Genomic DNA, 21536 nt, shown 5'->3' with positions numbered 1-21536 from the left:
TCACCACCAGCTGGAGGGCTTAGAGATGGGCTCCGGGGCTCTGCAGCCCGAGCGGATTGCTTCCCAGAACTTGGGCAGGCGACCTAAGGAAAAGATCCCGTTGCTAAACAATGGGAGCTCAGGCAGCTTTATCCCCGGCCTCTGGGGCAGGATGGGAGTGAGGTTCTGGCCCTGAAACCCGGGAAAGCAGCTCGTGTTGGCAGAGTTATCCACATACTGCACAGCGTTGACAGCCCTTCCGGACGGCAACACGGAGGTGCTGCCGCAGGGGTAGTCGAAGGCGGCCGCTCTGCTGCTGTGGCTACAATAACTGCGGGGGGAGGCGTGGTCCAGGTGGTCCAGGTGGATGGAGTTGGCGGCGCGTTCCAGGTAGTTGGCTGCAAGCCTCGGCAGGTTCAGGGACTTAGGGTAGTTGCTGTAGAAGGCATTGGTGGACCTGTCGAGGTAGCTGATGCCTTTGATGAGCTGATCCAGGAAGGTGGGGTTAGAGGGGCCCGAGGGACGATCTGTGCAGAGCAGGCAGTAGGGGCTGCCGCGACACATGGGCTTTCTGGCCACCTTGGGGCCCTTCGCCAGGTGGCTTGTCTCCACACACTTGGAGTTGTAGGGCCGGCCCATGCAGATTCTCCTCAACGGCAGTCTGGGGGAGCCCGGGCTGTTGGTGGGCTCCGAATGGTTGCTGCTGGCCTCGGAGCCGCTTGGCGTCCGAGAGCGCTTGGGGTTGCTCGCCCCGGTCATGCTGGGGCCGTGGGGCCAGCCTGGAGTCTGGGCCATGAAGGACACGTTGCGGCTGCCGGTGCTGGGACGGCCCGCTTGGTGTCCGGACATTGTCCTGGGCAGGCGGACGAAGCTTTGTGGTACAGAACTGCTGAAATCCCACCTAGAGGCTGGTTCCCTGGACCTGGTGGGGAGAGAGCTGGGTCAGCTCCCGGCCACCTCCCACTGGGCTTTCCAGGTGTTCCTCTCCCCATCTTCCTCCCAGGCCCAGGGATTTTTTTCAAACAGGAAAGCAGGCCCCATGTTCTTCAGAAAGCACAAAGGGCAAGAGATGGGGAGGAAGGCAAGACCCTGAGAATAACGGAAGTCAGAGGACCCCCTAGAAAAAGTGGGGCAGTCTCTGTTTTCCTTTCTCTGTAGCCCACATTCTGAAATTCCCATTCACCTTTCAAGCAGGGACTCCAGAAAACCACAGAGACAAAGGACTAAGTCTCTAATGGTGAAATTCGAGGCACCAAGACACACATTCTTCAGAGTAACATCAGATAATCACCCGCTACACTGTACACCCGGCTACTGAACAATGTCTTAGAAGCGATAACGATATATGTGCTTTTTCTTTGCCAGTCCTTTGCTTGTTCCTTGTAAGTCTTAACTACAAATCCAGGAGGCAGTTATTATTCTATTCCTATCTGACAGAGGGTTGACGTGGCCTGCCTCAGATCACATAGCTTGTGAGTGGTGGGGGCCAAGGTACTGTCTTGAGTGTATCTGATGACCCCTAAAAGACAATGCCGTGTGGTTGGGGGTGACTTTGTCCTCACCAGCAGTCTACTGAGGAAGAGTTCTCATCTCACCTGTTGGATAGGAGCACCGATGGGAATGGGGGGGGTGCTTGCTAACCCTGTAACTAAGTTGATCTTGACTTCACGAACCCCAAGGGGCGGGGCGAGGAGATGCTGTAAGTCTACAGTGGGACTTGTGAGACAGAAATTTCCAGAGTACAGTATTTGGTCTTCATCTTCTCTGATGAAGGGAGATGATCTCATCCACCCCACAAAAGAAGGGTTCTTGGGGTTCCTCCAGGTCTGATAGTGGACACTTCACAGGGACTAGGGCCTGACCAGGCTCTGGCCCAGGTCACCCTGCTTCCTGTCCTGGGGCCTGCTCAGGTGGCAGGAGCCCCAGCCCCATTCCCTTTGTCCCCCAGGTCCCCAATACTCCCCCATTTCCAGAAGGAAGGCTCTGATTTCTGTCCCCCATGACTGCCAGCTTGATGCTAATTTTCCACTTCTGCCTGGTGAGAACGGAGCAGTATTTGAACCTGTCCCACCCAGGAAACAGCTGCCTGCTCCTCTCTCGGCCCACAGCCCCTCAGCTGCCCTTGTCCTTTGGGTCTGAATTGCGTGGAATGCCCAGACTCTCGCTTCTTCCATCCCCTGTCGAGCCCCACCCCAGCTCGTCCTCCAGACATAGGGGAGACGCCAGTGGGCTGCCCCCCACGGGCCCTCCCTTCCAGGCGGGCTGGGCCCTCTCCCCGGCTCCCTCTACCTTTAGGAGGTAGATGACTTAGCCCTCCTCTTGCTCTTCACTGGGGAATACCCTGATGCCGCCATTCCAGACTCCTGGCCATGTCATAGAATCACAGAACCCTGGGGTGAGGAGGGCCTCCAGGGGTCAACCTGGTCAGGCTCCTGCCTTAGAGCTGGTGCTGCGTTAAGCTCTCCAGGACAGATGGGGCCTATTTTTAAAGTGAGGCTGGGGTGGACGTTTTCCAGCGTCCCCTGTTGTTTTTCTAGTGTTTAATTATGCTGAGAGTCAGGGAGCTCTTTGCCGGGCCTGATATAACTCTCGTTGGCTGTGGTCAGCATCAATTTTCTTTTCTCGTTGGGTCAGCAAACATTTGCTGAGTCTCCCTAAAGAGCTGTCCCTCTGAGTGACCCAGAACACGGCAGCACTTGCTTTTCTCCCTTCTAGCCCGGCCCTCACACAGTCAGCCATTCTGAGTTGAGTCCCTACTATGCAGTGGGCTACAGTCTAAAGATTCCTTCCAGAGCTCCTGTGACCTCCCCTCCCTGGTCCATAAGGGGCATCCTGTACATATCTGTCAGATGCATCAACAAGATCCCCCTTTGAGAGCTCCTGGTGCTTGGCCTCCACTGTTCCCTTCCTGCAAGTAATGAAAATACCCTCTTACTTTCTATTTTAAAAAACATTCAAAATATTCACTTACTGAAAACTTACAAGATAATGAAGTCCCATAGAGTCTTCATTCCAATCTACTAATTATTAATTTTTGTCACATTTAGCACCACACACACGCACACGTGTGGATTATTATTATTTTGAGAGTCAGTTGCAGACAACAGCAGCCTTTACTCTTGAATACTTCAGCGTGTATCTCCTACAAGCTGGGAGAACAACGACACCTTCTTATGTATCCAGTTATCAAAATGTATCCAGTTATCCAGTTATCTTACGTATCCAGGATAATTAACATTGATACAGAGCTATTAGCGAATACGCAGTCCACAATTTACTGATTATTTTATCTGATGGTCTCTATGGCAGCTATGTCCCCAGTCCAGAAGCCAATATGTGATCAGACACTGACTTTAGTTTTCAGATCTCTTTGGCTTCCTTCAGCCTGGAAGTCCCTCAGTCTTGATCTTTTATGACATGAGTAGCTTTGAAGAGTGCAGGCAAATTGTTTTGGAGAATGTTCTCCAATTTGGGTTTAGCTGCAAGATCACAAAGCACACACACACAGAAGCCTCCCTGGGACAGTCCCCGGCTCATAACCTCTGAGAGTGAAGGGCCTTTTGCTTTGGGATGGGGTGGTTATAGCCACTGCAACAGGGAGCTGGGAGGAGGGCTCAGAGGGACCCCCAGAAGGAGGAAGAGGGGTGTAGGGAAACTCAGTGGGCCAGAGAAGCGATGGCAACCATTCCCTTGTGGGGCCTCAGCCAGATCTGGTCCTGTCCTGGGCCGGGGGCCGGGCAGGCAGGCAGACGGCCAGTAAGTGGGCTGGGCCTCTGTGTATTTGTCCTGAAGGTACCCAGGCGCCGAGATCACTGGCCATTTCTGGCCTGGGCACTAAGAGCCTCTGGAAATAGCTCCAGGACAATTATTTCAGGAGGAATGTGCTAGTCCCCCATCTTCTCGGAAAGCCAGGCTGGGTCCCGTAAAATCAGGATTGTCTGCCTCTGGCCTCCCGAACTCCAGGGGATCCTGAGGTCCCCTGGGGGCCACAGTGGTCTTCAGAGCTGCGGAGACTGGGAGGCCAGGACGGGGTTGAGCAGACGAAAAGTGTCCTTCCCCACGAGGGGAGGGGTGGTTCTGTCCTCAGATCCTGGGCTCTCAGGGCCCAGCCTGGAGTCAGGCTTGGCCGGCGGGGGTCCAGCTGACTCTAAGCCCGGGGACACGGGAAGGGGAGGGAAGAGGAGCTGCCCGCCCCACCTCCTGCCCAGACCCACCCCTGAGAAACTGACGTGGTAGAGCACTCAGTACGTGCCAACGAACCCGACATTGTCAGATCCCGGTCATCACATCCACCCTCCCGTTTAATCCTCGTAGCACCCCTGGGAGGTAGGGGTTTTGCTTCCCGGATGATGTCCTCGAGGCTCAGGGAAAGCAACAGACTAATCAAAGCTCACCCAGCAGCCAGAACGAAGACCCAGGGTTTGGACCCCAAGGCCGATGGGTTTGAGCACTAAACAAGGAAGACGGTGGGCCACCCACTCACTCCATGAGGACTCAGTAAGTAACCCTGAGAGCTGAGAGGCATTGGGAGGGGTCCAGCCTGAAGACCCAGGCTGGAGGGAGGCTTAGCCCTGTCTCTCAGTGAGCCTCCGACATCCACCCTCTAGCCAAGGCCAGCTGCCTCTCCCTCCCTGGCACTGCGGGATGGATGCCAGGGTCTCAGAATATCGTGCCCCTCCCTGCACCGTCTCTAGCCACAGTGGCCCCTACCTTTGCCCCATCTGGGCTATCTCCAACCTTGGCTCCTTAGCTGCATTGCCAAATCGACTGCAAATCATGAAGTTTTCACAAGCCCTTGCCCCTCCCACTCTGTCCTCCTTCACCTGAGTGCCCCTCCCCACATCCCTACTCTCCTCCGGGTCCCACCAAGACGATCGGAGGCCCTTTCCCCACCACTCGGTTGAGTTCAAAGGCATCTCCTTTCCCTGGACTCCCAAGGAGTGGACGGAACAGCCCCCTTCTCCAGCGACCATGGGACCCTGCCCCGTTACTCCATAGGTGGCTTATTGGCCCCTCACCTGTCACTCAGAGTGCCCCCTCCGCCCCCGACCCCCAGACGGTGGGAGGAGAGTCTCCTTATTGTTTCAGGCACTGGGCAAGGAGGGGGTGGCCGCAGACATGGAGGAGGCCACAGACACATGGGAGTCCACCTCAGTCCAGGGGAACAGCTGGAAGCAGGGGCCAGGGCTCTATTGCCACTGCCCCACCCTGCCTGGAGGACACTTCTCCAGCTGCTGGCAACCCTGAGCTCTGTGACTCACCTGAGCCTTTATCTGGCTTGGGGCCAACATGCCCACAAGACTGAAAATCTCTCCTGGGCTGGGCTCTGGCCCTCTACCAGCTGCAGTCTTCCATCCACCCAAGCATAATGAGTCACAACCCTGCCTCATCCCCTAACCCCCTCAAAGATATCAGCCCTCTGCTCACCAGCCGCCAAAACAGCACTTCCCCAGGCCCACGTGTGGCAGGTACAAGACAGGACAGATCTGTGCTCAGGAGCGCTGGGGCAGGTGTGGCTTGGCAGGAGCCCCAGACTGCAAGAACTGCCCTCTTGCCAAGCCACCTCACGGTTTTCAAGGAGAAGCAGCCAATCTGGGAGTGGACAGGAATCTCATCTTTATGAGCCCTGGGAAATTCCCTCTAACAGGGAATGGAGATGATGTTCGCTTATATTGTTGCTGTTGTTCAGTTGCTAAGTTGTCTTCTTCCAAAAGTGCTGCACTCAATATGCCAGCAAATTTGGAAAACTCATCAGTGGCCACAAGACTGGAAAAGATCAGTTTTCATTCCAATCCCAAACAAAGGCAATGCCAAAGAATGTTCAAACTACTGCACAATTGCACTCATCTCACACGCTAGTAATGCTCAAAATTATCCAAGCCAGGCTTCAACAATATATGAACCATGAACTTCAGATGTTCAAGCTGGATTTAGAAAAAGCAGAGGAACCAGAGATCAAATTGCCAACACCTGTTGGATCATCTTCTGTTGGAAAAAGTAAGAGAGTCCTAGAAAACATGTATTTCAGCTTTATTGATTACACCAAAGCCTTTGACTGTGTGGATCACAACAAGCTGTGGAAAATTCTGAAAGAGATGGAAATACCAGAACACCTGACCTGCCTCTTCAGAAACCTATATGCAGGTCAAGAAGCAACAGTTAGAACTGGACATGGAACAACAGACTGGTTCCAAATAAGAAAAGGAGTATGTCAAGGCTGTATATTGTCACCCTGCTTATTCAACATATATGCAGAGTACATCATGAGAAATGCTGGGCTGGATGAAGCACAAGCCAGAATCAAGATTGCTGGGAGAAATATTAATAACCTCAAATATGCAGATGATACCACCCTATGGCAGAAAGTGAAGAAGAACTAAAGAGCCTCTTGATGAAAGTGAAAGAGGAGAGTGAAAAAGTTGGCTTAAAACAACATTCAGAAAATAAAAATCATGGCATCCAGTCCCATCACTTCATGGGAAATAGATGGGGAAACAGTGGCAGGCTTTATTTTGGGGGGCTCCAAAATCACTGCAGATGGTGAGTGCAGTCATGAAATTAAAAGATGCTTGCTCCTTGGAAGAAAAGTTATGACCAACCTAGACAGCATATTAAAAAGCAGAAACATTACTTTGCCAACAAAGGTCCTTCTAGTTAAGGCTATGGTTTTTCCAGTGGTCATGTATGCATGTGAGAGTTGGACTATAAAGAAAGCTGAGTGCAGAAGAATTGATGCTTTTGAACTGTGGTGTTGGAGAAGACTCTTAAGAGTCCCTTGGACTGCAAAGAGATCCAACCAGTCCATCCTAAAGGAAATCAGTCCTAAATATTCATTGGAGGGACTAATGCTGAAGCTGAAACTCTAATACTTTGGCCATCCGATGCGAAGAGCTGACTCATTGGAAAAACCTTGATGCTGGGAAAGTTTGAAGGCAGGAAGGGAAGGGGACGACAGAGAATGAGATGGTTGATGGCATCACCGACTTGATGGGCATGAGTTTGGGTAACCTCCGGGAGTTGGGGATGGACAGGGAGGCCTGGCGTGCTGCAGTCCATGGGGTCGCAAAGAGTCGGACACAGCTGAGCAACTGAACTGAACTGAACTTTTTCCAAATTTGCTGGCGTATGGAGTGCAACACTTTCACAACATCATCTTTTAGGATTTGAAACAGTTCAGCTGGAATCCGTACCTCTCCTAACTCTGTTTGTAGTAATGCTTCCTTAGACCCACTTGACTTCACACTCCAGGATGTCTGGCTCAAGTGAGTGATCAGACCATCGTGGTTATCTGGGTCATTAAGACATTTTTTGTATAGTTCTGTGTGTTCTTGACACCTCTTCTTAATCTCCTCTGCTCCTGTTAGGTCCTTGCTGTTTCTGTCCTTTATTGTGTTCATCTTTGCGTGGTATCTCCATTTTTCACTTGGTATTTCCCTTGGTAGCTCCAGTTTTCTTGAAGAGATCGCGAGCCTTTTCCATTCTATTGTTTTCCTCTATTTATACGTCCTTACATACACTTCTACTGGGAGGACAGCAAGTAACTGGTCTGTGCTGTGACCTTGGATAAGTACTGAACTTCTCCTAACCTCTACCCCCTGTTCTGTAAAATAGGAGTGAGGAAGGTGCCCAGTGAACATTGTTGGCTCAGCTGACTTGCAATAGTCACTAATGTTTACGAAATATCCCCATGTGGCAGGCACACTGTGCTGTGGTGGTACATGGGAGCCAGCTCATACTGGCTCTCAAAAGCCATTTTTGAAATATTCTAGAATCTGGTGAACTTGTTATTAAACCGCTGCTAGGACGGGGGAGCCTGGTGGGCTGCCGTCTATGGGGTCGCACAGAGTCGGACACGACTGAAGCGACTTAGCAGCAGCAGCAGCAGCTTGACATCAGCCATTTATACGACAGTTCAGTTTAGTTGCTCAGTCGTGTCCAACACTTTGCCACCCCATGGACTGCATTACGCCATGCCTCCCTGCCCATCATCAACTCCTGGAGCTTACTCAAACTCATGTCCATTGAGTCCATGTCCAATGAGATCCAACCATCTCATCTTCTGTCATTCCCTTCTCCTCTCTCCCTCATTCTTTCCCAACATCACGGTCTTTTCAATGAGTCAGTTCTTCGAATCACGTGGCCAAAGTACTGGAGTTTCAGCTTCAGCATCAGTCCTTCCAGTGAACACTCAGGACTGATTTCATTTAAGATGGACTGGTTGTATCTCCTTGCTGTCCAGGGGAGTCTCAAGAGTCTTCTCCAACAACACAGTTCAAAAGCTTCAGTTCTTCCATGCTCAGCTTTCTTCACAGTCCAATTCTCACATGCATACATGACTACTGGAAAAACCATAGCCTTGACTAGACGGACCTTCGTTGGCAGAGTAATGTCTCTGCTTTTTAATATGCTGTCTAGGTTGGTCATAACTTTTCTTCCAAGGAGCAAGCATTTTTTAATTTCATGACTGCACTCACCATCTGCAGTGATTTTGGAGCCCCCAAAAATAAAGTCTGCCACTGTTTCCCCATTTATTTGCCATGAAGTAATGGGACCAGATGCCATAATCTTTGTTTTCTGAATCTTGAGTTTTAAGTCAACTTTTTCATTCTTCTCTTTCACTTTCATCAAGAAGCTCTTTACTTCTTCACTTTCTGCCATAAGGGTGATGTCATCTGCATATATGAGGTTATTGATATTTTTCCCAGCAATTCTGATTCCAGCTTGTGCTTCATCCAGTCCAGCATTCTCAAGATATACTCTGCATAGAAGTTAAATAAGCAAAGTGGCAGTATACAGCCTTGACGTACTCCTTTTCTTATTTGGAACCCGTCTGTTGTTCCATGTCCAGTTCTAATTGTTGCTTCTTGACCTGCATACAGGTTTCTCAAGAGGCAGGTCAGGAGGTCTGGTATTCCCATCTCTTTAAGAATTTTCCATAGCTTGTTGTGATCCATACAAAGCCTTTGATATAGTCAATAAAGCAGAAGTAGATGTTTTTCTAGAACTCTCTTGTTTTTTCCAACAGAACATGATCCAGCGGATGTTGGCAATTTGATCTCTGGTTCCTCTGCCTTTTCTAAAACCAGCTTGAACATCTGGAAGTTCACGGTTCACATACTGTTGAAGGCTGGCTTGGATAATTTTGAGCATTACTTTACTAGCATGTGAGATGAGTGCAATTGTGCAGTAGTTTGAACATTCTTTGGCATTGCCGTTCTTTGGGATTGGAATGAAAACTGACCTTTTCCAGTCCCATGGCCACTGCTGAGTTTTCCAAATTTGCTGACATATTGAATGCAGCACTTTCACTGCATCATTTTTTAGGATTTGAAATAGATCAACTGAAATTCCATCACCTCCACTAGCTTTGTTCGTAGTGATGCTTCCTGAGGCCCGGTTGACTTTGCATTCCAGGATCTGGCTCTAGGTGAGTGATCACACCATCGTGGTTATATCTGGGTCATGAAGGTCTTTTTTGTATAGTTCTTCTGTGTATTCTTGCCACCTCTTCTTAATATCTTCTGCTTCTGTTAGGTCCAGACCATTTCTGTCCTTTACTGTGCCCATCTGTGTGTGAAATGTTCCCTTAGTATCTCTGATTTTCTTGAAGAGATCTCTAGTCTTTCCCCTGTTGTTTTCCTCTATTTCTTTGCATTGATCGCTGAAGAAAGCTTTCTTATCTCTTCTTGCTATTCTTTGGAACTCTGCATTCAAGTGGTATATCTTTCCTTTTCTTCTTTGATTTAGCTTCTTTTCTTTTCATAGCTATTTATAAGGCCTCCTCAGACAGCCATTTTGCCTTTTTACATTTTTTTCCCATGGGGATGGTCTTGATCCCTGTCTCCTATACAGTGTCACGAACCTTTGTCCATAGTTCATCAGGCACTCTGTCTATCCAATCTAATCCCTTGAACCTATTTGTCATTTCTAACGTATAATCATAAGGGATTGGATTTAGGTCATACCTGAGTGGCCCAGTGGTTTCCCCTACTTTCTTCAATTTAAATCTGAGTTTGGCAATAAGGTATTACAAATAGCTGTGAAAAGAAGAGAAGCAAAAAGCAAAGGAGAAAAGGAAAGATATAAGCATCTCAATGCAGAGTTCCAAAGAATAGCAAGGAGAGATAAGAAAGCCTTCCTCAGTGATCAATGCAAAGAAATAGAGGAAAACAACAGAATGGGAAAGACTAGAGATCTCTTCAAGAAAATTAGAGATATCAAGGGAACATTTCATGCAAAGATGGGCTCGATAAAGGACAGAAATGGTATGGACCTAACAGAAGCAGAAGATATTAAGAAAAGGTGGCAAGAATACACAGAAGAACTATACAAAAATGATCTTCACAACCAAGATAATCACGATGGTGTGATCACTCACCTAGAGCCAGACATCCTGGAATGTGAAGTCAAGTGGGCCTTAGAAAGCATTACTATGAACATAGCTAGTGGAGGTGATGGAATTCCAGTTGAGCTATTTCAAATCCTAAAAGATGATGCTGTGAAAGTGCTGCACTCTATATGCCAGCAAATTTGGAAAACTCAGCAGTGGCCACAGGACTGGAAAAGGTCTGTTTTCATTCTAATCCTAAAGAAAAGCAAAGCTAAAGAATGCTCAAACTACCACACAATTGCACTCATCTCACACGCTAGTAAAGTAATGCTCAAAATTCTCCAAGCCAGGCTTCAGCAATATGTGAACCGTGAACTCCCAGATATTCAAGCTGGTTTTAGAAAAGGCAGAGGAACCAGAAATCAAATTGCCAACATCCGCTGGATCATGTTCTGTTGGAAAAAACAAGAGAGTTCTAGAAAAACATTTACTTTTGCTTTATTGACTACACCAAAGGCTTTGACTGTATGGATCACAACAAGCTATGGAAAATTCTTAAAGAGTTGGGAATACCAGACCTCCTGATCTGCCTCTTGAGAAACCTGTATGCAGGTCAAGAAGCAACAATTAGAACTGGACACGGAAAAACAGACTGGCTCCAAATAGGAAAAGGTGTACGTCATGGCTTTATATTGTCACCTTGCTTATTCAACTTATATGCAGAGTACATCATGAGAAACACTGGACTGGAAGAAGCACAAGCTGGAATCAAGATTGCCGGGAGAAATATCAATAACCTCAGATATGCAGATGATACCACCCTTATGGCAGAAAGTGAAGAGGAACTAAAAAGCCTCTTGATGAAGGTGAAAGTGGAGAGTGAAAAAGTTGGCTTAAAGCTCCACATTCAGAAACAAAGATCATGGCATCCGGTCCTATCACTTCATGGGAAATAGATAGGGAAACAGTGGAAACAGTGTCGGACTTTATTTTGGGGTGCTCCAAAATCACTGCAGATGGTGACTGTAGCCCTGAAATTAAAAGACGCTTACTCCTTGGAAGAAAAGTTATGACCAACCTAGATAACATATTTAAAAACAGGACCAACCTAGATAACATATTTAAAAGCAGAGACATTACTTTCCCGACTAAGGTCCGTCTAGTCAAGGCTATGGTTTCTCCAGTGGTCATGTATGGATGTAAGAGTTGGACTGTGAAGAAGGCTGAACACCGAAGAATTGATGCTTTTGAACTGTGGTGTTGGAGAAGACTCTTGAGAGTCCCTTAGACTGCAAGGAGATCCAACTAGTCCATTCTGAAGGAGATCAGCCCTGGGATTTCTTTGGAGGGAATGATGCTAAAGCTGAAGCTCCAGTTCTTTGGCTACCTGATGAGAAGAGTTGACTCATCGGAAAAGACTCTGATGCTGGGAGGGATTTGGGGCAGGAGGAGAATGGGACGACCGAGGATGAGATGGCTGGGTGGCATCACTGACTCGATGGACGTGAGTGTGTGTGAACTCTGGGTGTTGGTGATGGACAGGAAGGCCTGGTGTGCTGTGATTCATGGGGTTGCAAGGAGTCGGACACGACTGAGTGGCTGAACTGAACTGAAATGAACTGAAGTCTGTTTTGAAAGTCTGTTTTGAACCTGTGTTTCCTTGTCCATAAAACCATAATAACGATGATCTGGATAAATTGAAATTTTCCTGGGTTCCAGCTTCTGTGTGTGTAATTTTATGCATCCACTAGACTGAGCCATGAGATGCCCGTGTATCTGGTCAAACATTCCCTCTGGGTGTGTCTGTAAGGATGCATCTCAATGAGAGAAGCATGTGGATTGGTGGACTAAGTAAAGCAAACTGGCCTCCCCTTGCGGCTGGGCATCGTCTAATCCGTTGAGGGCCTGAATAGAAGAAAAAGGCAGAAAAAGGTTGAATTCACTCTCTGCCTGACCAGTTGAGCTGGGACATCCATCTTCTGCCCTTGATGCTCCTGGTCTTCAGAACATCAGACCTAGGTTGGAATCTATACAGTCAGCTGCCTGGTCCTTAGACCTTTGAACCACCAGCTTTTCTGGAGCTCCAACTTGCAGACAGGAGATCATGTGACTTCACAGCCTTTGTAACAGCATGAGACAACAGCTAATAATCAATAGTAAATAAACATGTGTGTATATATAAATATAAAAATAATATAGTATATATACATATATGTATACAACATATATTATAGCATATAGTATTTTATTTATTGCTATGTGTGTGTGTGTGTATAGAAGTTTGTGCCCCCTACCAAAATTTGTATATTGAAACCTAATCCCCATATGGGATTTAGAGGTGGGAAGTGATTAGCCTGAACCCCAAAGAATTCATGCTTTTGAACTGTGGTGTTGGAGAAACCTCTTGAGAGTCTCTTGGACTGCAAGGAGATCCAACCAGTCCATCCTAAAGGAAATCAGTCCTGAATATTCATTGGGAGGACTGATGCTGAAGCTGAAATTTTGATACTTTGGCCACTTGATGCCGGGAAAGATTGAAGGTGGGAGGAGAAGGGGACAACAGAGGATGAGATGGTTGGATGGCATCACAGACACGATGGCCTTGAGTTTGAATAAACTCTGGGAGTTGGCGATGGACAGGGAGGTCTGGCGTGCTGCAGTCCCTGGGGTAGAAAGAGTCATACACAACTGAGCAACTGAACTGAACTGAACTGAAGTGATTAGGCCACTGAGGGTAAAGACCTCATGAATGGGATTAGTGCCCTCATAAAGGAGACCCTAGGGAGCTTCCTTGCCCCTTGAATTCTTCGGGAATGCAGTGAAGAGGCAGCCATCTGTTACCCAGGGAGTGAGCTTTCACTAGATACTGAGTCTAAAGATGTCTTGATCTTAGACTTCCTGGCCTTCATAACTCTGAGAAAGAAATGTTTTTTTAAGTCACTCAGTCTATCTGTTTATGGTATGTTTGTAATAGGAGCTCAAACACGAAGATATAGAAGACTCAGAAATATATATATATCATTTCTTATTGATTCTGTTTCTCTGGGGAACCCTGACTACTACTCCGTACTGAGAGCTTTACATATATTCACCCATTTGCTCCCCACTACAACCTTACAAGGGAGATGTTAATAGCATCTCCATTTTTTTAGACAAGAGCTTGAAAGGCAGAGGTGAGTGAACTCACGTAAAAAAGCGCGGCCAAGACATGAACCCGAGCAACGTGGCCAGGCCTGCCCCCTGCCCCCTGCCCTACTGCCTCCGGGGCCATACTCACAGGTTTAGCATTTCCTGAGTGGAGCCGCTTGGCTAAGGGTTTTCCACCTGCAACAGGTGGACTGAAGCCTTCCAGTCTTCTGTGATTAGCTTTTCCTTTAATAATCAAATCAAAAGCTCAACCCTCCATTCCACGTGCCATGCGAAGGCCAGCGCCTCCCCCTGCCCCCATTCCCGAGGAAGCCCAGGGGGCTGCTACGGTCGCTTGTCCCTCCTCACTCTGAGTCCCCGCTTTTGGACCGATTCTCAGCCCCCCTTCCGTGACTGCCATCTTGGTTTGCCTTTGACCACACCGTGCAGCTTGCGGGATCTCAGCTCCTCTACCAGGGATGGAACCCCCTCCCCCTGCAGCGGAAGAGCAGAGCCGTGACCACTGGGCCCCAGAGAAGTCCATCCGTGACTGTCATCTTCCCTCAGCAGAGCTGCGCCCTGCTCCCACCCCAGTGACCTCTACCACCTCCATATCCGTGCCCCAAGCCGCCTGTGACAGACCTGGCCCGAGGTGCTGGGTGACAGAGGGTGGCAACACGCGGCACAGGACAGAAAAGCCTGCCGTGGAAGAGACGGCCACCACCCCGTGCTCACGTCTCCCTGGGCCGCCCACTCCCACCATGATGCTCTCAGGAGGTCCTTTTCCATCTTAGCTCCTCCCCCGCCTTGCTTTGGGGTACCCCACCCCCGCCCAGGCCTCCCCCTTGGGGGCTGCTGAGGTCAAAGTCGACATTTCCAGTTCCTGGTTGACCCTTCAAAGTGGCTCCCGTGATTCTTCCCTGGGGTGGGTGGGGGATGTCACCTTCCACATGACGCTGCTCTGACTTCCCTGGTGGCTCAGGTGGTAAAGCGTCTGCCTACAATGCGGGAGACCTGGGTTCGATCCCTGGGTGGGGAAGATCCTCTGGAGAAAGGAAATGGCATCCCACTCGAGTACTCTTGCGTGGTAGCTTACAGTCCATGGGGTTGCAAAGAGTCGGACACGACTGAGCGACTTCACCTCGCTTCACTTCTTCCCGCCACCCCCATAGGGTGTGGAGCAGCCGCTGACCGTGTCTCCCTTCCTGTAAATACGCTTTAGGTGACCAGATCCTGTCAATAACATTGTGAGGCAGATCCTTTGTCTTCCCAGAGAGGAACTTGGCCCTGAGATTTTGTTTTGTGCTTTTAAATTTTTTTTTTTATTACCAGACATCAGACCTTTGGGCAAGTTTACTTCCCTTATCTGAGTCTCAACTGCCTCATCTGGAAACTGGGGTAATAAGAATACGTGCACCCAAAGCTTAATTCCTTGGCGTGTTGTAAACTCTCAAGGTTGTTGTTTAGTCGCTAAGTCGTGTCTGACTCTTTTGTGACCCCATGGACTGTAGCCCACCAGGCTCTCTGTCCACGGGATTTCCCAGGCAAGAATACTGGAGTGGGCTTCCATCTCCTTCTCCAGGGGGTCTTCCTAACCCAGGGATCAAACCTGAGTCTCCTGCACTGACGGGTGGATTCTTTACCACGGAGCCACCAGGGAAGGCATAAATCCTGGCCGTTCAGTAATTGACAGATGAGGAAATTAGGTTCTAGGCCCAGCTGTGTTCTTTCATTTTATTTTATTTTTTTGGCTGCAGACCTTATGGGATCTTAGTTCCCCAACCAGGGATTGAACCAGGGGCCACGGCAGTAAAAGCACCACATCCTAACTGCCAGATTGCCAGGAAATTCCCTGAGCTGTCTTCTTCACGTGCTGAATGATGTGGGCCTCAGTTTGCCCCACTGGAGAGGAGATAGTGGGACTGAGTCATCTCTGAAGACTGTCCCAGGCCTGTCCTTCTGAATGATGGCATCCATGAGTCTTTACCATGCGCGCTTAGAGCCTTCTGGACCTCGCCCTCTGTGTGTCTTCACCTCTGAGCTCATTGAACTCCTTTCTAATTTTTTAAATTAACTTTTATTGGAGTATTGATTCACAATCACCGGTTGATTTACAATGTTGGGCTACTTTCAGGTGTATAGCAAAGTGAATCAGTCACATACACTCACATCCACTCTTTTTTAAAAATATTCTTTCCCCATATAGGCCATTACAGAACACTGAGTAGAATTCCCTGCGCTGTGCAGGAGGTCCTTATCAGTTACCTGTTACACAGTAGCATGAACATGTCAGTCTCCCCGTTGCCCCCTGACATCCCTTTAAGGCCCCAGTTCAGTCAGTTCAGTCGCTCAGTCGTGTCCGACTCTTTGCGACCCCATGAATCGCAGCACGCCAGGCCTCCCTGTCCATCACCAACTCCCGGAGTTCACTCAGGCTCACGTCCATCGAGTTGGTGATGCCATCCAGCCATCTCATCCTCGGTCATCCCCTTCTCCTCCTGCCCCCAATCCCTCCCAGCATCAGAGTCTTTTCCAGTGAGTCAACTCTTCTTATCAGGTGGCCAAAGTACTGGAGTTTCACCTTTAGCATCATTCCTTCCAAAGAAATCCCAGGGCTGATCTCCTTCAGAATGGACTGATTGGATCTCTTTGAAGTCCAAGGGACTCTCAAGAGTCTTCTCCAGCACCACAGTTCAAAAGCATCAATTCTTCGGCCCTCAGCCTTCTTCACAGTCCAACTCTCACATCCATACATGACCACAGGAAAAACCATAGCCTTGACTAGATGGACCTTAGTCTAGCAAATTATCAAACCCTAGGAGGGAGTGGTGGGAACTCCCAATTTATGGCCAATTAGGTCAGAAATAGGAGAAGGCAATGGAAACCCACTCCAGTACTCTTGCCTGGAAAATCCCACAGACAGAGGAGCCTGGTAGGCTGCAGTCCATGGAGTCGCTAACAGTCAGACACAACTGAGCGACTTTACTTTGACTTTTCACTTTCATGCATTGGAGAAGGGAATGGCAACCCACTCCAGTGTTCTTGCCTGGAGAATCCCAGGGATGGGGGAGCCTGGTGAGCTGCCATTTATGGGGTCGCACAGAGTTGGACATGACTGAAGCGACTTAGCAGCAGCAGCAGCAGGTCAGAAATACAGGGGTAGGAAATTCCCTGGCAGTTCCGTTCAGTGGCTATGAGTCTGTGCTTCCACTGCCAGAGGCCTGAGTTTGATCCCTGGTGAGAATTAAGATCCTGAAAGCCGAGCAGCCAAAAAACAAACAGCAACAAAAATTGTACTAGGGTAGCCCTAGCCACTGCTGTCTGAAGTGGGGACAGTCTTATGGAACTATGCTCTATTGCTTACGGAGATACCTGGGAGGCAGTGGTAGAAATGAGCTGTTGGGTGCCCAGTGGGTGTCCGAGAATCACAGAGTTGGTGGGTGTCAGAAAACAACTTACAGCTCCTTTTCTAAAAAAGCTCTTACAGGAAACCCATGAAAGAAACATGTCCCAAGAGATAAGAAGAGGCTCTGATTGATTCAGGCTGGGAAGGGAGGTGCCAGAGACCACTGGGAGGATGTGCCAAAGCTTGGTGGTGTGTTCCCAAGGGGAAAAGTACTAGTCTTTAAACTTTTCTGTATGCTTGAAATATTTCACAATTACAAGTTTAAAAAAAAAAAAGCAGGGATGGGATGCAGCAGAAAGAGGATGGAGTCCGGGGTCCTGGGGGCTGGCTTCAGTTGCGCCCTCGGACCACCCTCTGACGTGAGCAAGTCCAGGCCCCACTCTGGGCCGCAGGGGCCCGTCTCCAGCAGCCCTGCCAGTGCTGGTATTTTATTAGACGTTTTCATTTGGTTGTTGCTGTTCAGTCATCAAGTCATGTCCGATTCTTTGCAACCCCCTGGGCTGTAGCCCGCCAGGCTCTTCTGTCCATGGAATTTCCCAGGCAAGAATACGAGAGTGGGCTGCCATTTCCTTCTCCAGGGGATCTTCCTGGACCAGGGATTGAACCCATGTCTCCTGCCTTAGTCCAAACATGTACTGAATGTCTGTTGGGTGCTTGTCTATTTACATAGACAAGTCTGACCTCCTGAGCAGACGCTGAGCCCCGGGAGGGTAGGGGCTGTATCCTCACCCGTGTCCTCAGGGCCCAGCATGGCCCCTGGTACCTATCGAGTTATTTGAAGGAAGGGAGAACAGGCCGAATGACCCCCAGGCCAAGTTCTAGAACACCTCCACCCCTAAAGTGTTTGGAGTCTGTAGTTGGGGCGCAGCTCAGTGGGTGTCCATCCACATGTGTGTACCCCTCGCGCCTGCCCTGGGGTGGGAGTTGAGTGTGGCCGTGGGAACAGGAGATGAGCCAGTTTGGAGGTTTGGAGGCCTCCACTTCCTGCAGCAGACCCTGCCCAAGACTGGCTCCAGCCCTAACCTCTGATCCCACTGGGAAAGCACCAGGAAACAGGCCGGAAGGCGGGAAACTTCCCCTGGGCCTTGTCTGGGCCCAAGCTGCTACCAGGCCCAGGGCTGAGCCCTGAGTCCGATGGGCCAGAGCCCACCTCCTAGCCCAACCCGCAGAGCTCAGCTGCTCTGATTGCGAGCTCCTCAGCACCTCCTGGGTCCCTGCCAGCCACTCGGTAAACACGAAGCGGCCTATGTGTGCAGGGAAGGCAGCTGGGTCAGCAGACCTGGGTTCAGTTCCCAGCTCTGCTCTCAGGCTGGGTGAGTGTGGGCACTTTCCCTGCCTCCCTGAGCCTCGGTTTCTCCATCATATTTGTTGTGGAGATCAAAGCAGAGATGGTCTCAGTCTCGTATCGTATTCGAGGAGCTCAAAAACAAGTCCAACTCGGAGCTTCCCTGGTGGTCCAGTGGCTAAGACTCCGCGTGTCCACAGCGGAGACCCTCGTTGGGGAACTGAGATCCCCAATGCCGCATGGAGCGATCAAAAAATAGATAAGTAAAATAAAAAGCAAGTCCTGTTTACAAATACCGCTGAAGCTACCTGAGCCCTGGTCAAGCCTACTCCCTCTCTGCTCGGAGGGTGTCACCAGCCTGATCGCTGTTGATCCTCACTATCAGTTTATCCCGTCCCCACACATCTCTATCCCACGTATGACTGATTTGCCTGTATCTGAATGCTATATATATTACGGTATATTGAATACATTATTCTATAATTTGCCTTCTTACTGTATGAAATGCTTTTGAGGACTAGCCATGTTGATACATGGAGATGGAGTTAATTTTCATTCCCTAGCACTGCTTTCTACAAATATACCGTGATTTATCCATGCTCCTGTTGATATACATTTGTTTCCAATTATGTTTGGCTATTTCAAGCAACACTGAAATAGGTATTCTTTTGCGTGTAAAAAATGATTTATGGGACTTCTGTGGTGGCACAGTGGATAAGAATCCTCCTACCAATGCAGGGGACACGGGTTCAACCCCTGGCCTGGGAAGATTCCACGTGCCACACAGCAACTAGGCCGTGCGCCGCTACTACTGAGTCCATGCTTAGAGCCTGCCAGCTGCAGCTCCTGAAGCAAGTGCACCTAGAGCCTGTGCTCAGCGAGAGAAACCCCTGCAAGGAGACGTCCACGCGCCACAACGCAGAGTAGCCCCCACTCGCCGCACCTAGAGAAGCCCTCACATAGCAACGAAGACCCAGTGCAGCCAAAAATAAATAAGCAAAATTATTTAAAAAATGATTTATGCAAAGATGAATGTTTTTGAGGAGCTTACATGGATTCCAGTAACGTTTGACTGTCATTTAAATGACACACTCTCCTGAACCCCAAATCGAGGCAACAACTTAACCATGAAATAGACCATTTGAGGTCGGGACTTTCTGGAATGCAAGGACAGTGATTGTCACCTTCTCCTCAGTGCTGCTCCCTCAGCGCCAAGCCCCATGTAAATGTCCTACCTACCCAGATGATCAGAAAAAAACCTCTGTGAGGGAGCTGCTGGTATAACCCCAGCTGTGGGAACCAAGGCACAGAGAGGTCAGGTATCTTAGTTAATGGATAAATGAACTGGTTTGAATTCAAACCAACTCTGTGTCTGTCTGACTCCACTGCCCCTGTGTAGCCCAGCAGACGAGGGGTCCCAAATGCGACAGCAACAAGGCAAGAAGGACCGATCCCGACCATGGGCTCAAGGAGCCTTTCCCGAGGAAGGTGCCAGTCCCACCTGGCCTAGAAAAATGGGGAGCACTGCAGCGGCATCAGTGGGCAGCACGCAGGGACAGTGGCGCTTCAGGCCCAGGCGCCGAGACTGGCAGAGTTAGCTCTGCCTTCATCCCTCGCCTCTCCCGCCACACAGCTTGCTAGCGTTTCTCTCGCGCTTCCCATTCTTTCCCAGTCTATCTTCTGTCCAACTTTCTTTTTCCAGCTTCTTTCCAACTCTCCTCTTTTTACCTTTTTTCTTCTCTACTTACCTTTTATTTCTCTCTCTTTTTTTTAATCTTTCCCTCTTGGGTCACCTCTCTCTCATTCCCCTAATCATCCATCCATCCATCCATCCATCCATCCATCCACCTATCCATTCATCGGACAGGAACTGGGTACCAGTGCCGTGTCTGGGCCTTGGAACCTGTGTGACGCTGGCCCTAGAACTCTGATGACCATATTCGTGTCCCTCAGCCAAACTTCCATGAGGAAACTCTGAGACCCATCCCCTCCCTCAAACAACCAGAGACAAACACATTTTTACACAAACCAGGCAACCAACTGGGAAAAAAAAAACCTGGAGAGACAGTCATGGCTCTCGTGCACCCCCTGCTGGTAACATGAGAGATTACCTCCTGGGCTAGAGAGTTCCTTCGTGACTCCAGGTGGGGCTGGTTGGTCTCTCCGACTTCACCCCAGCTGCCCTGCAGCTTCTTCTGCCAGTGATTCCACTTTAGGAGCTCCGCAGGGTGGGTTCTTTTCCAACATGTTTAATTCCACAGCCATTGAAAGGCCCAAGCCAAAGACCAGAGGATGAAGCAGTGAGAGAGGTTGCTATGGATTGAATGTTTGTGTCTCCCTAAATTCTTACGTTGAAGTCTGGCCCCCAGTGTGATGACAGAGAAGGCGGGGTCTTTGAGAGGTAACAGGTCAAGAGAGAATAGGGCTCTCATGAAAGGTATCGATGCCCTTGTAAGAGGAGACATGAGAGCTGGCTTTCTTGCTCTCTGCCCTCCACCATGAGAGAGGACTATTGTTCAGTCGCTAAGTTGTGTCCGATCTTTGTGAGCAGATGGGCATCAGCAAACCAGGACACGGGATCTGCCGGCAGCTCGTTCTTGGGCTTCGCAGCCTCCAGAACTGTCAGCTATAAATGTCTGTTGTTTAAGCCACTGCGTCTATGGCATTAGGTCACAACGGCCCAAGCAGACTAAGACAAGTGCTCGTTTTAAGCAGGAGAAGCGTGCGCTCCCCAGTGTGTATGGGAATCAAGCACGTGTGTGCTCTGCTGTGTGTCTACTCAGGGGTGCGGACGTCGGGGAGCCAAGGTGCCCGTTCCAAGCACGTGCTTGCACACCATGCCACGGGCACAATGGAGATGTGCGTGGGAGTGATCCTGCCCTGTGCACACACACACCACAGTCCTCAGGGAATGGGTGTGGGAAGACACGCTCGCAGCCCCCTCACACATCGGTGGAACAGCCCCGAGGCCTTGGCCCCCAGAGTTCCCGGTGGCTTGGACCCCAGCTGTCCGCTAACACGTGCCAGGCTAACTTCCTTACCTTCTCGGTTGCGCATCTCTGCTCCCCTACACGGGCTTCTTGGGATCAGCTCCAAAATAAACTGCCTGCATTCAAACCCTTATCTTGCTCCTGAGGCAGTGAAGGAGGCAGCCCAGAGGAGAGAGCACCTCGCAGAGGCTGGCAGAGCATGAAGATGGCAAGAGCCTGGTCCCCAGCGGCATCACAATGCCTCTGAATTTGCCGACCAGCAACTGGCCTGCCTCTCCACCCCCACCCCTGCCTCCTGGTTAGGTGCTGCTGCTGCTGCTAAGTCGCTTCAGTCGTGTCTGACTCTGTGCGACCCCACAGACGGCAGCCCACCAGGCTCCCCCGTCCCTGGGATTCTCCAGGCAAGAGTACTGGAGTGGG

General features: G+C 49.7%; 1 protein-coding gene across 1 annotated transcript; it reads right to left on the bottom strand.

The window, feature by feature from the left end:
• Positions 1-828, bottom strand: LOC138434766 (uncharacterized). The gene has a single exon (XM_069579504.1). It carries the CDS (start codon positions 826-828, stop codon positions 1-3), a length of 828 nt encoding a protein of 275 aa, XP_069435605.1.
• Between the last annotated feature and the right edge of the window lie 20708 nt (positions 829-21536).

This window comes from Ovis canadensis, chromosome 2, assembly GCF_042477335.2.
Source record: "Ovis canadensis isolate MfBH-ARS-UI-01 breed Bighorn chromosome 2, ARS-UI_OviCan_v2, whole genome shotgun sequence".
Classification (NCBI taxonomy): Eukaryota; Metazoa; Chordata; class Mammalia; order Artiodactyla; family Bovidae; genus Ovis; species Ovis canadensis.
Note: the sequence above shows the minus strand (reverse complement) of the source record. Positions and strands in the feature narration are given on the sequence as shown.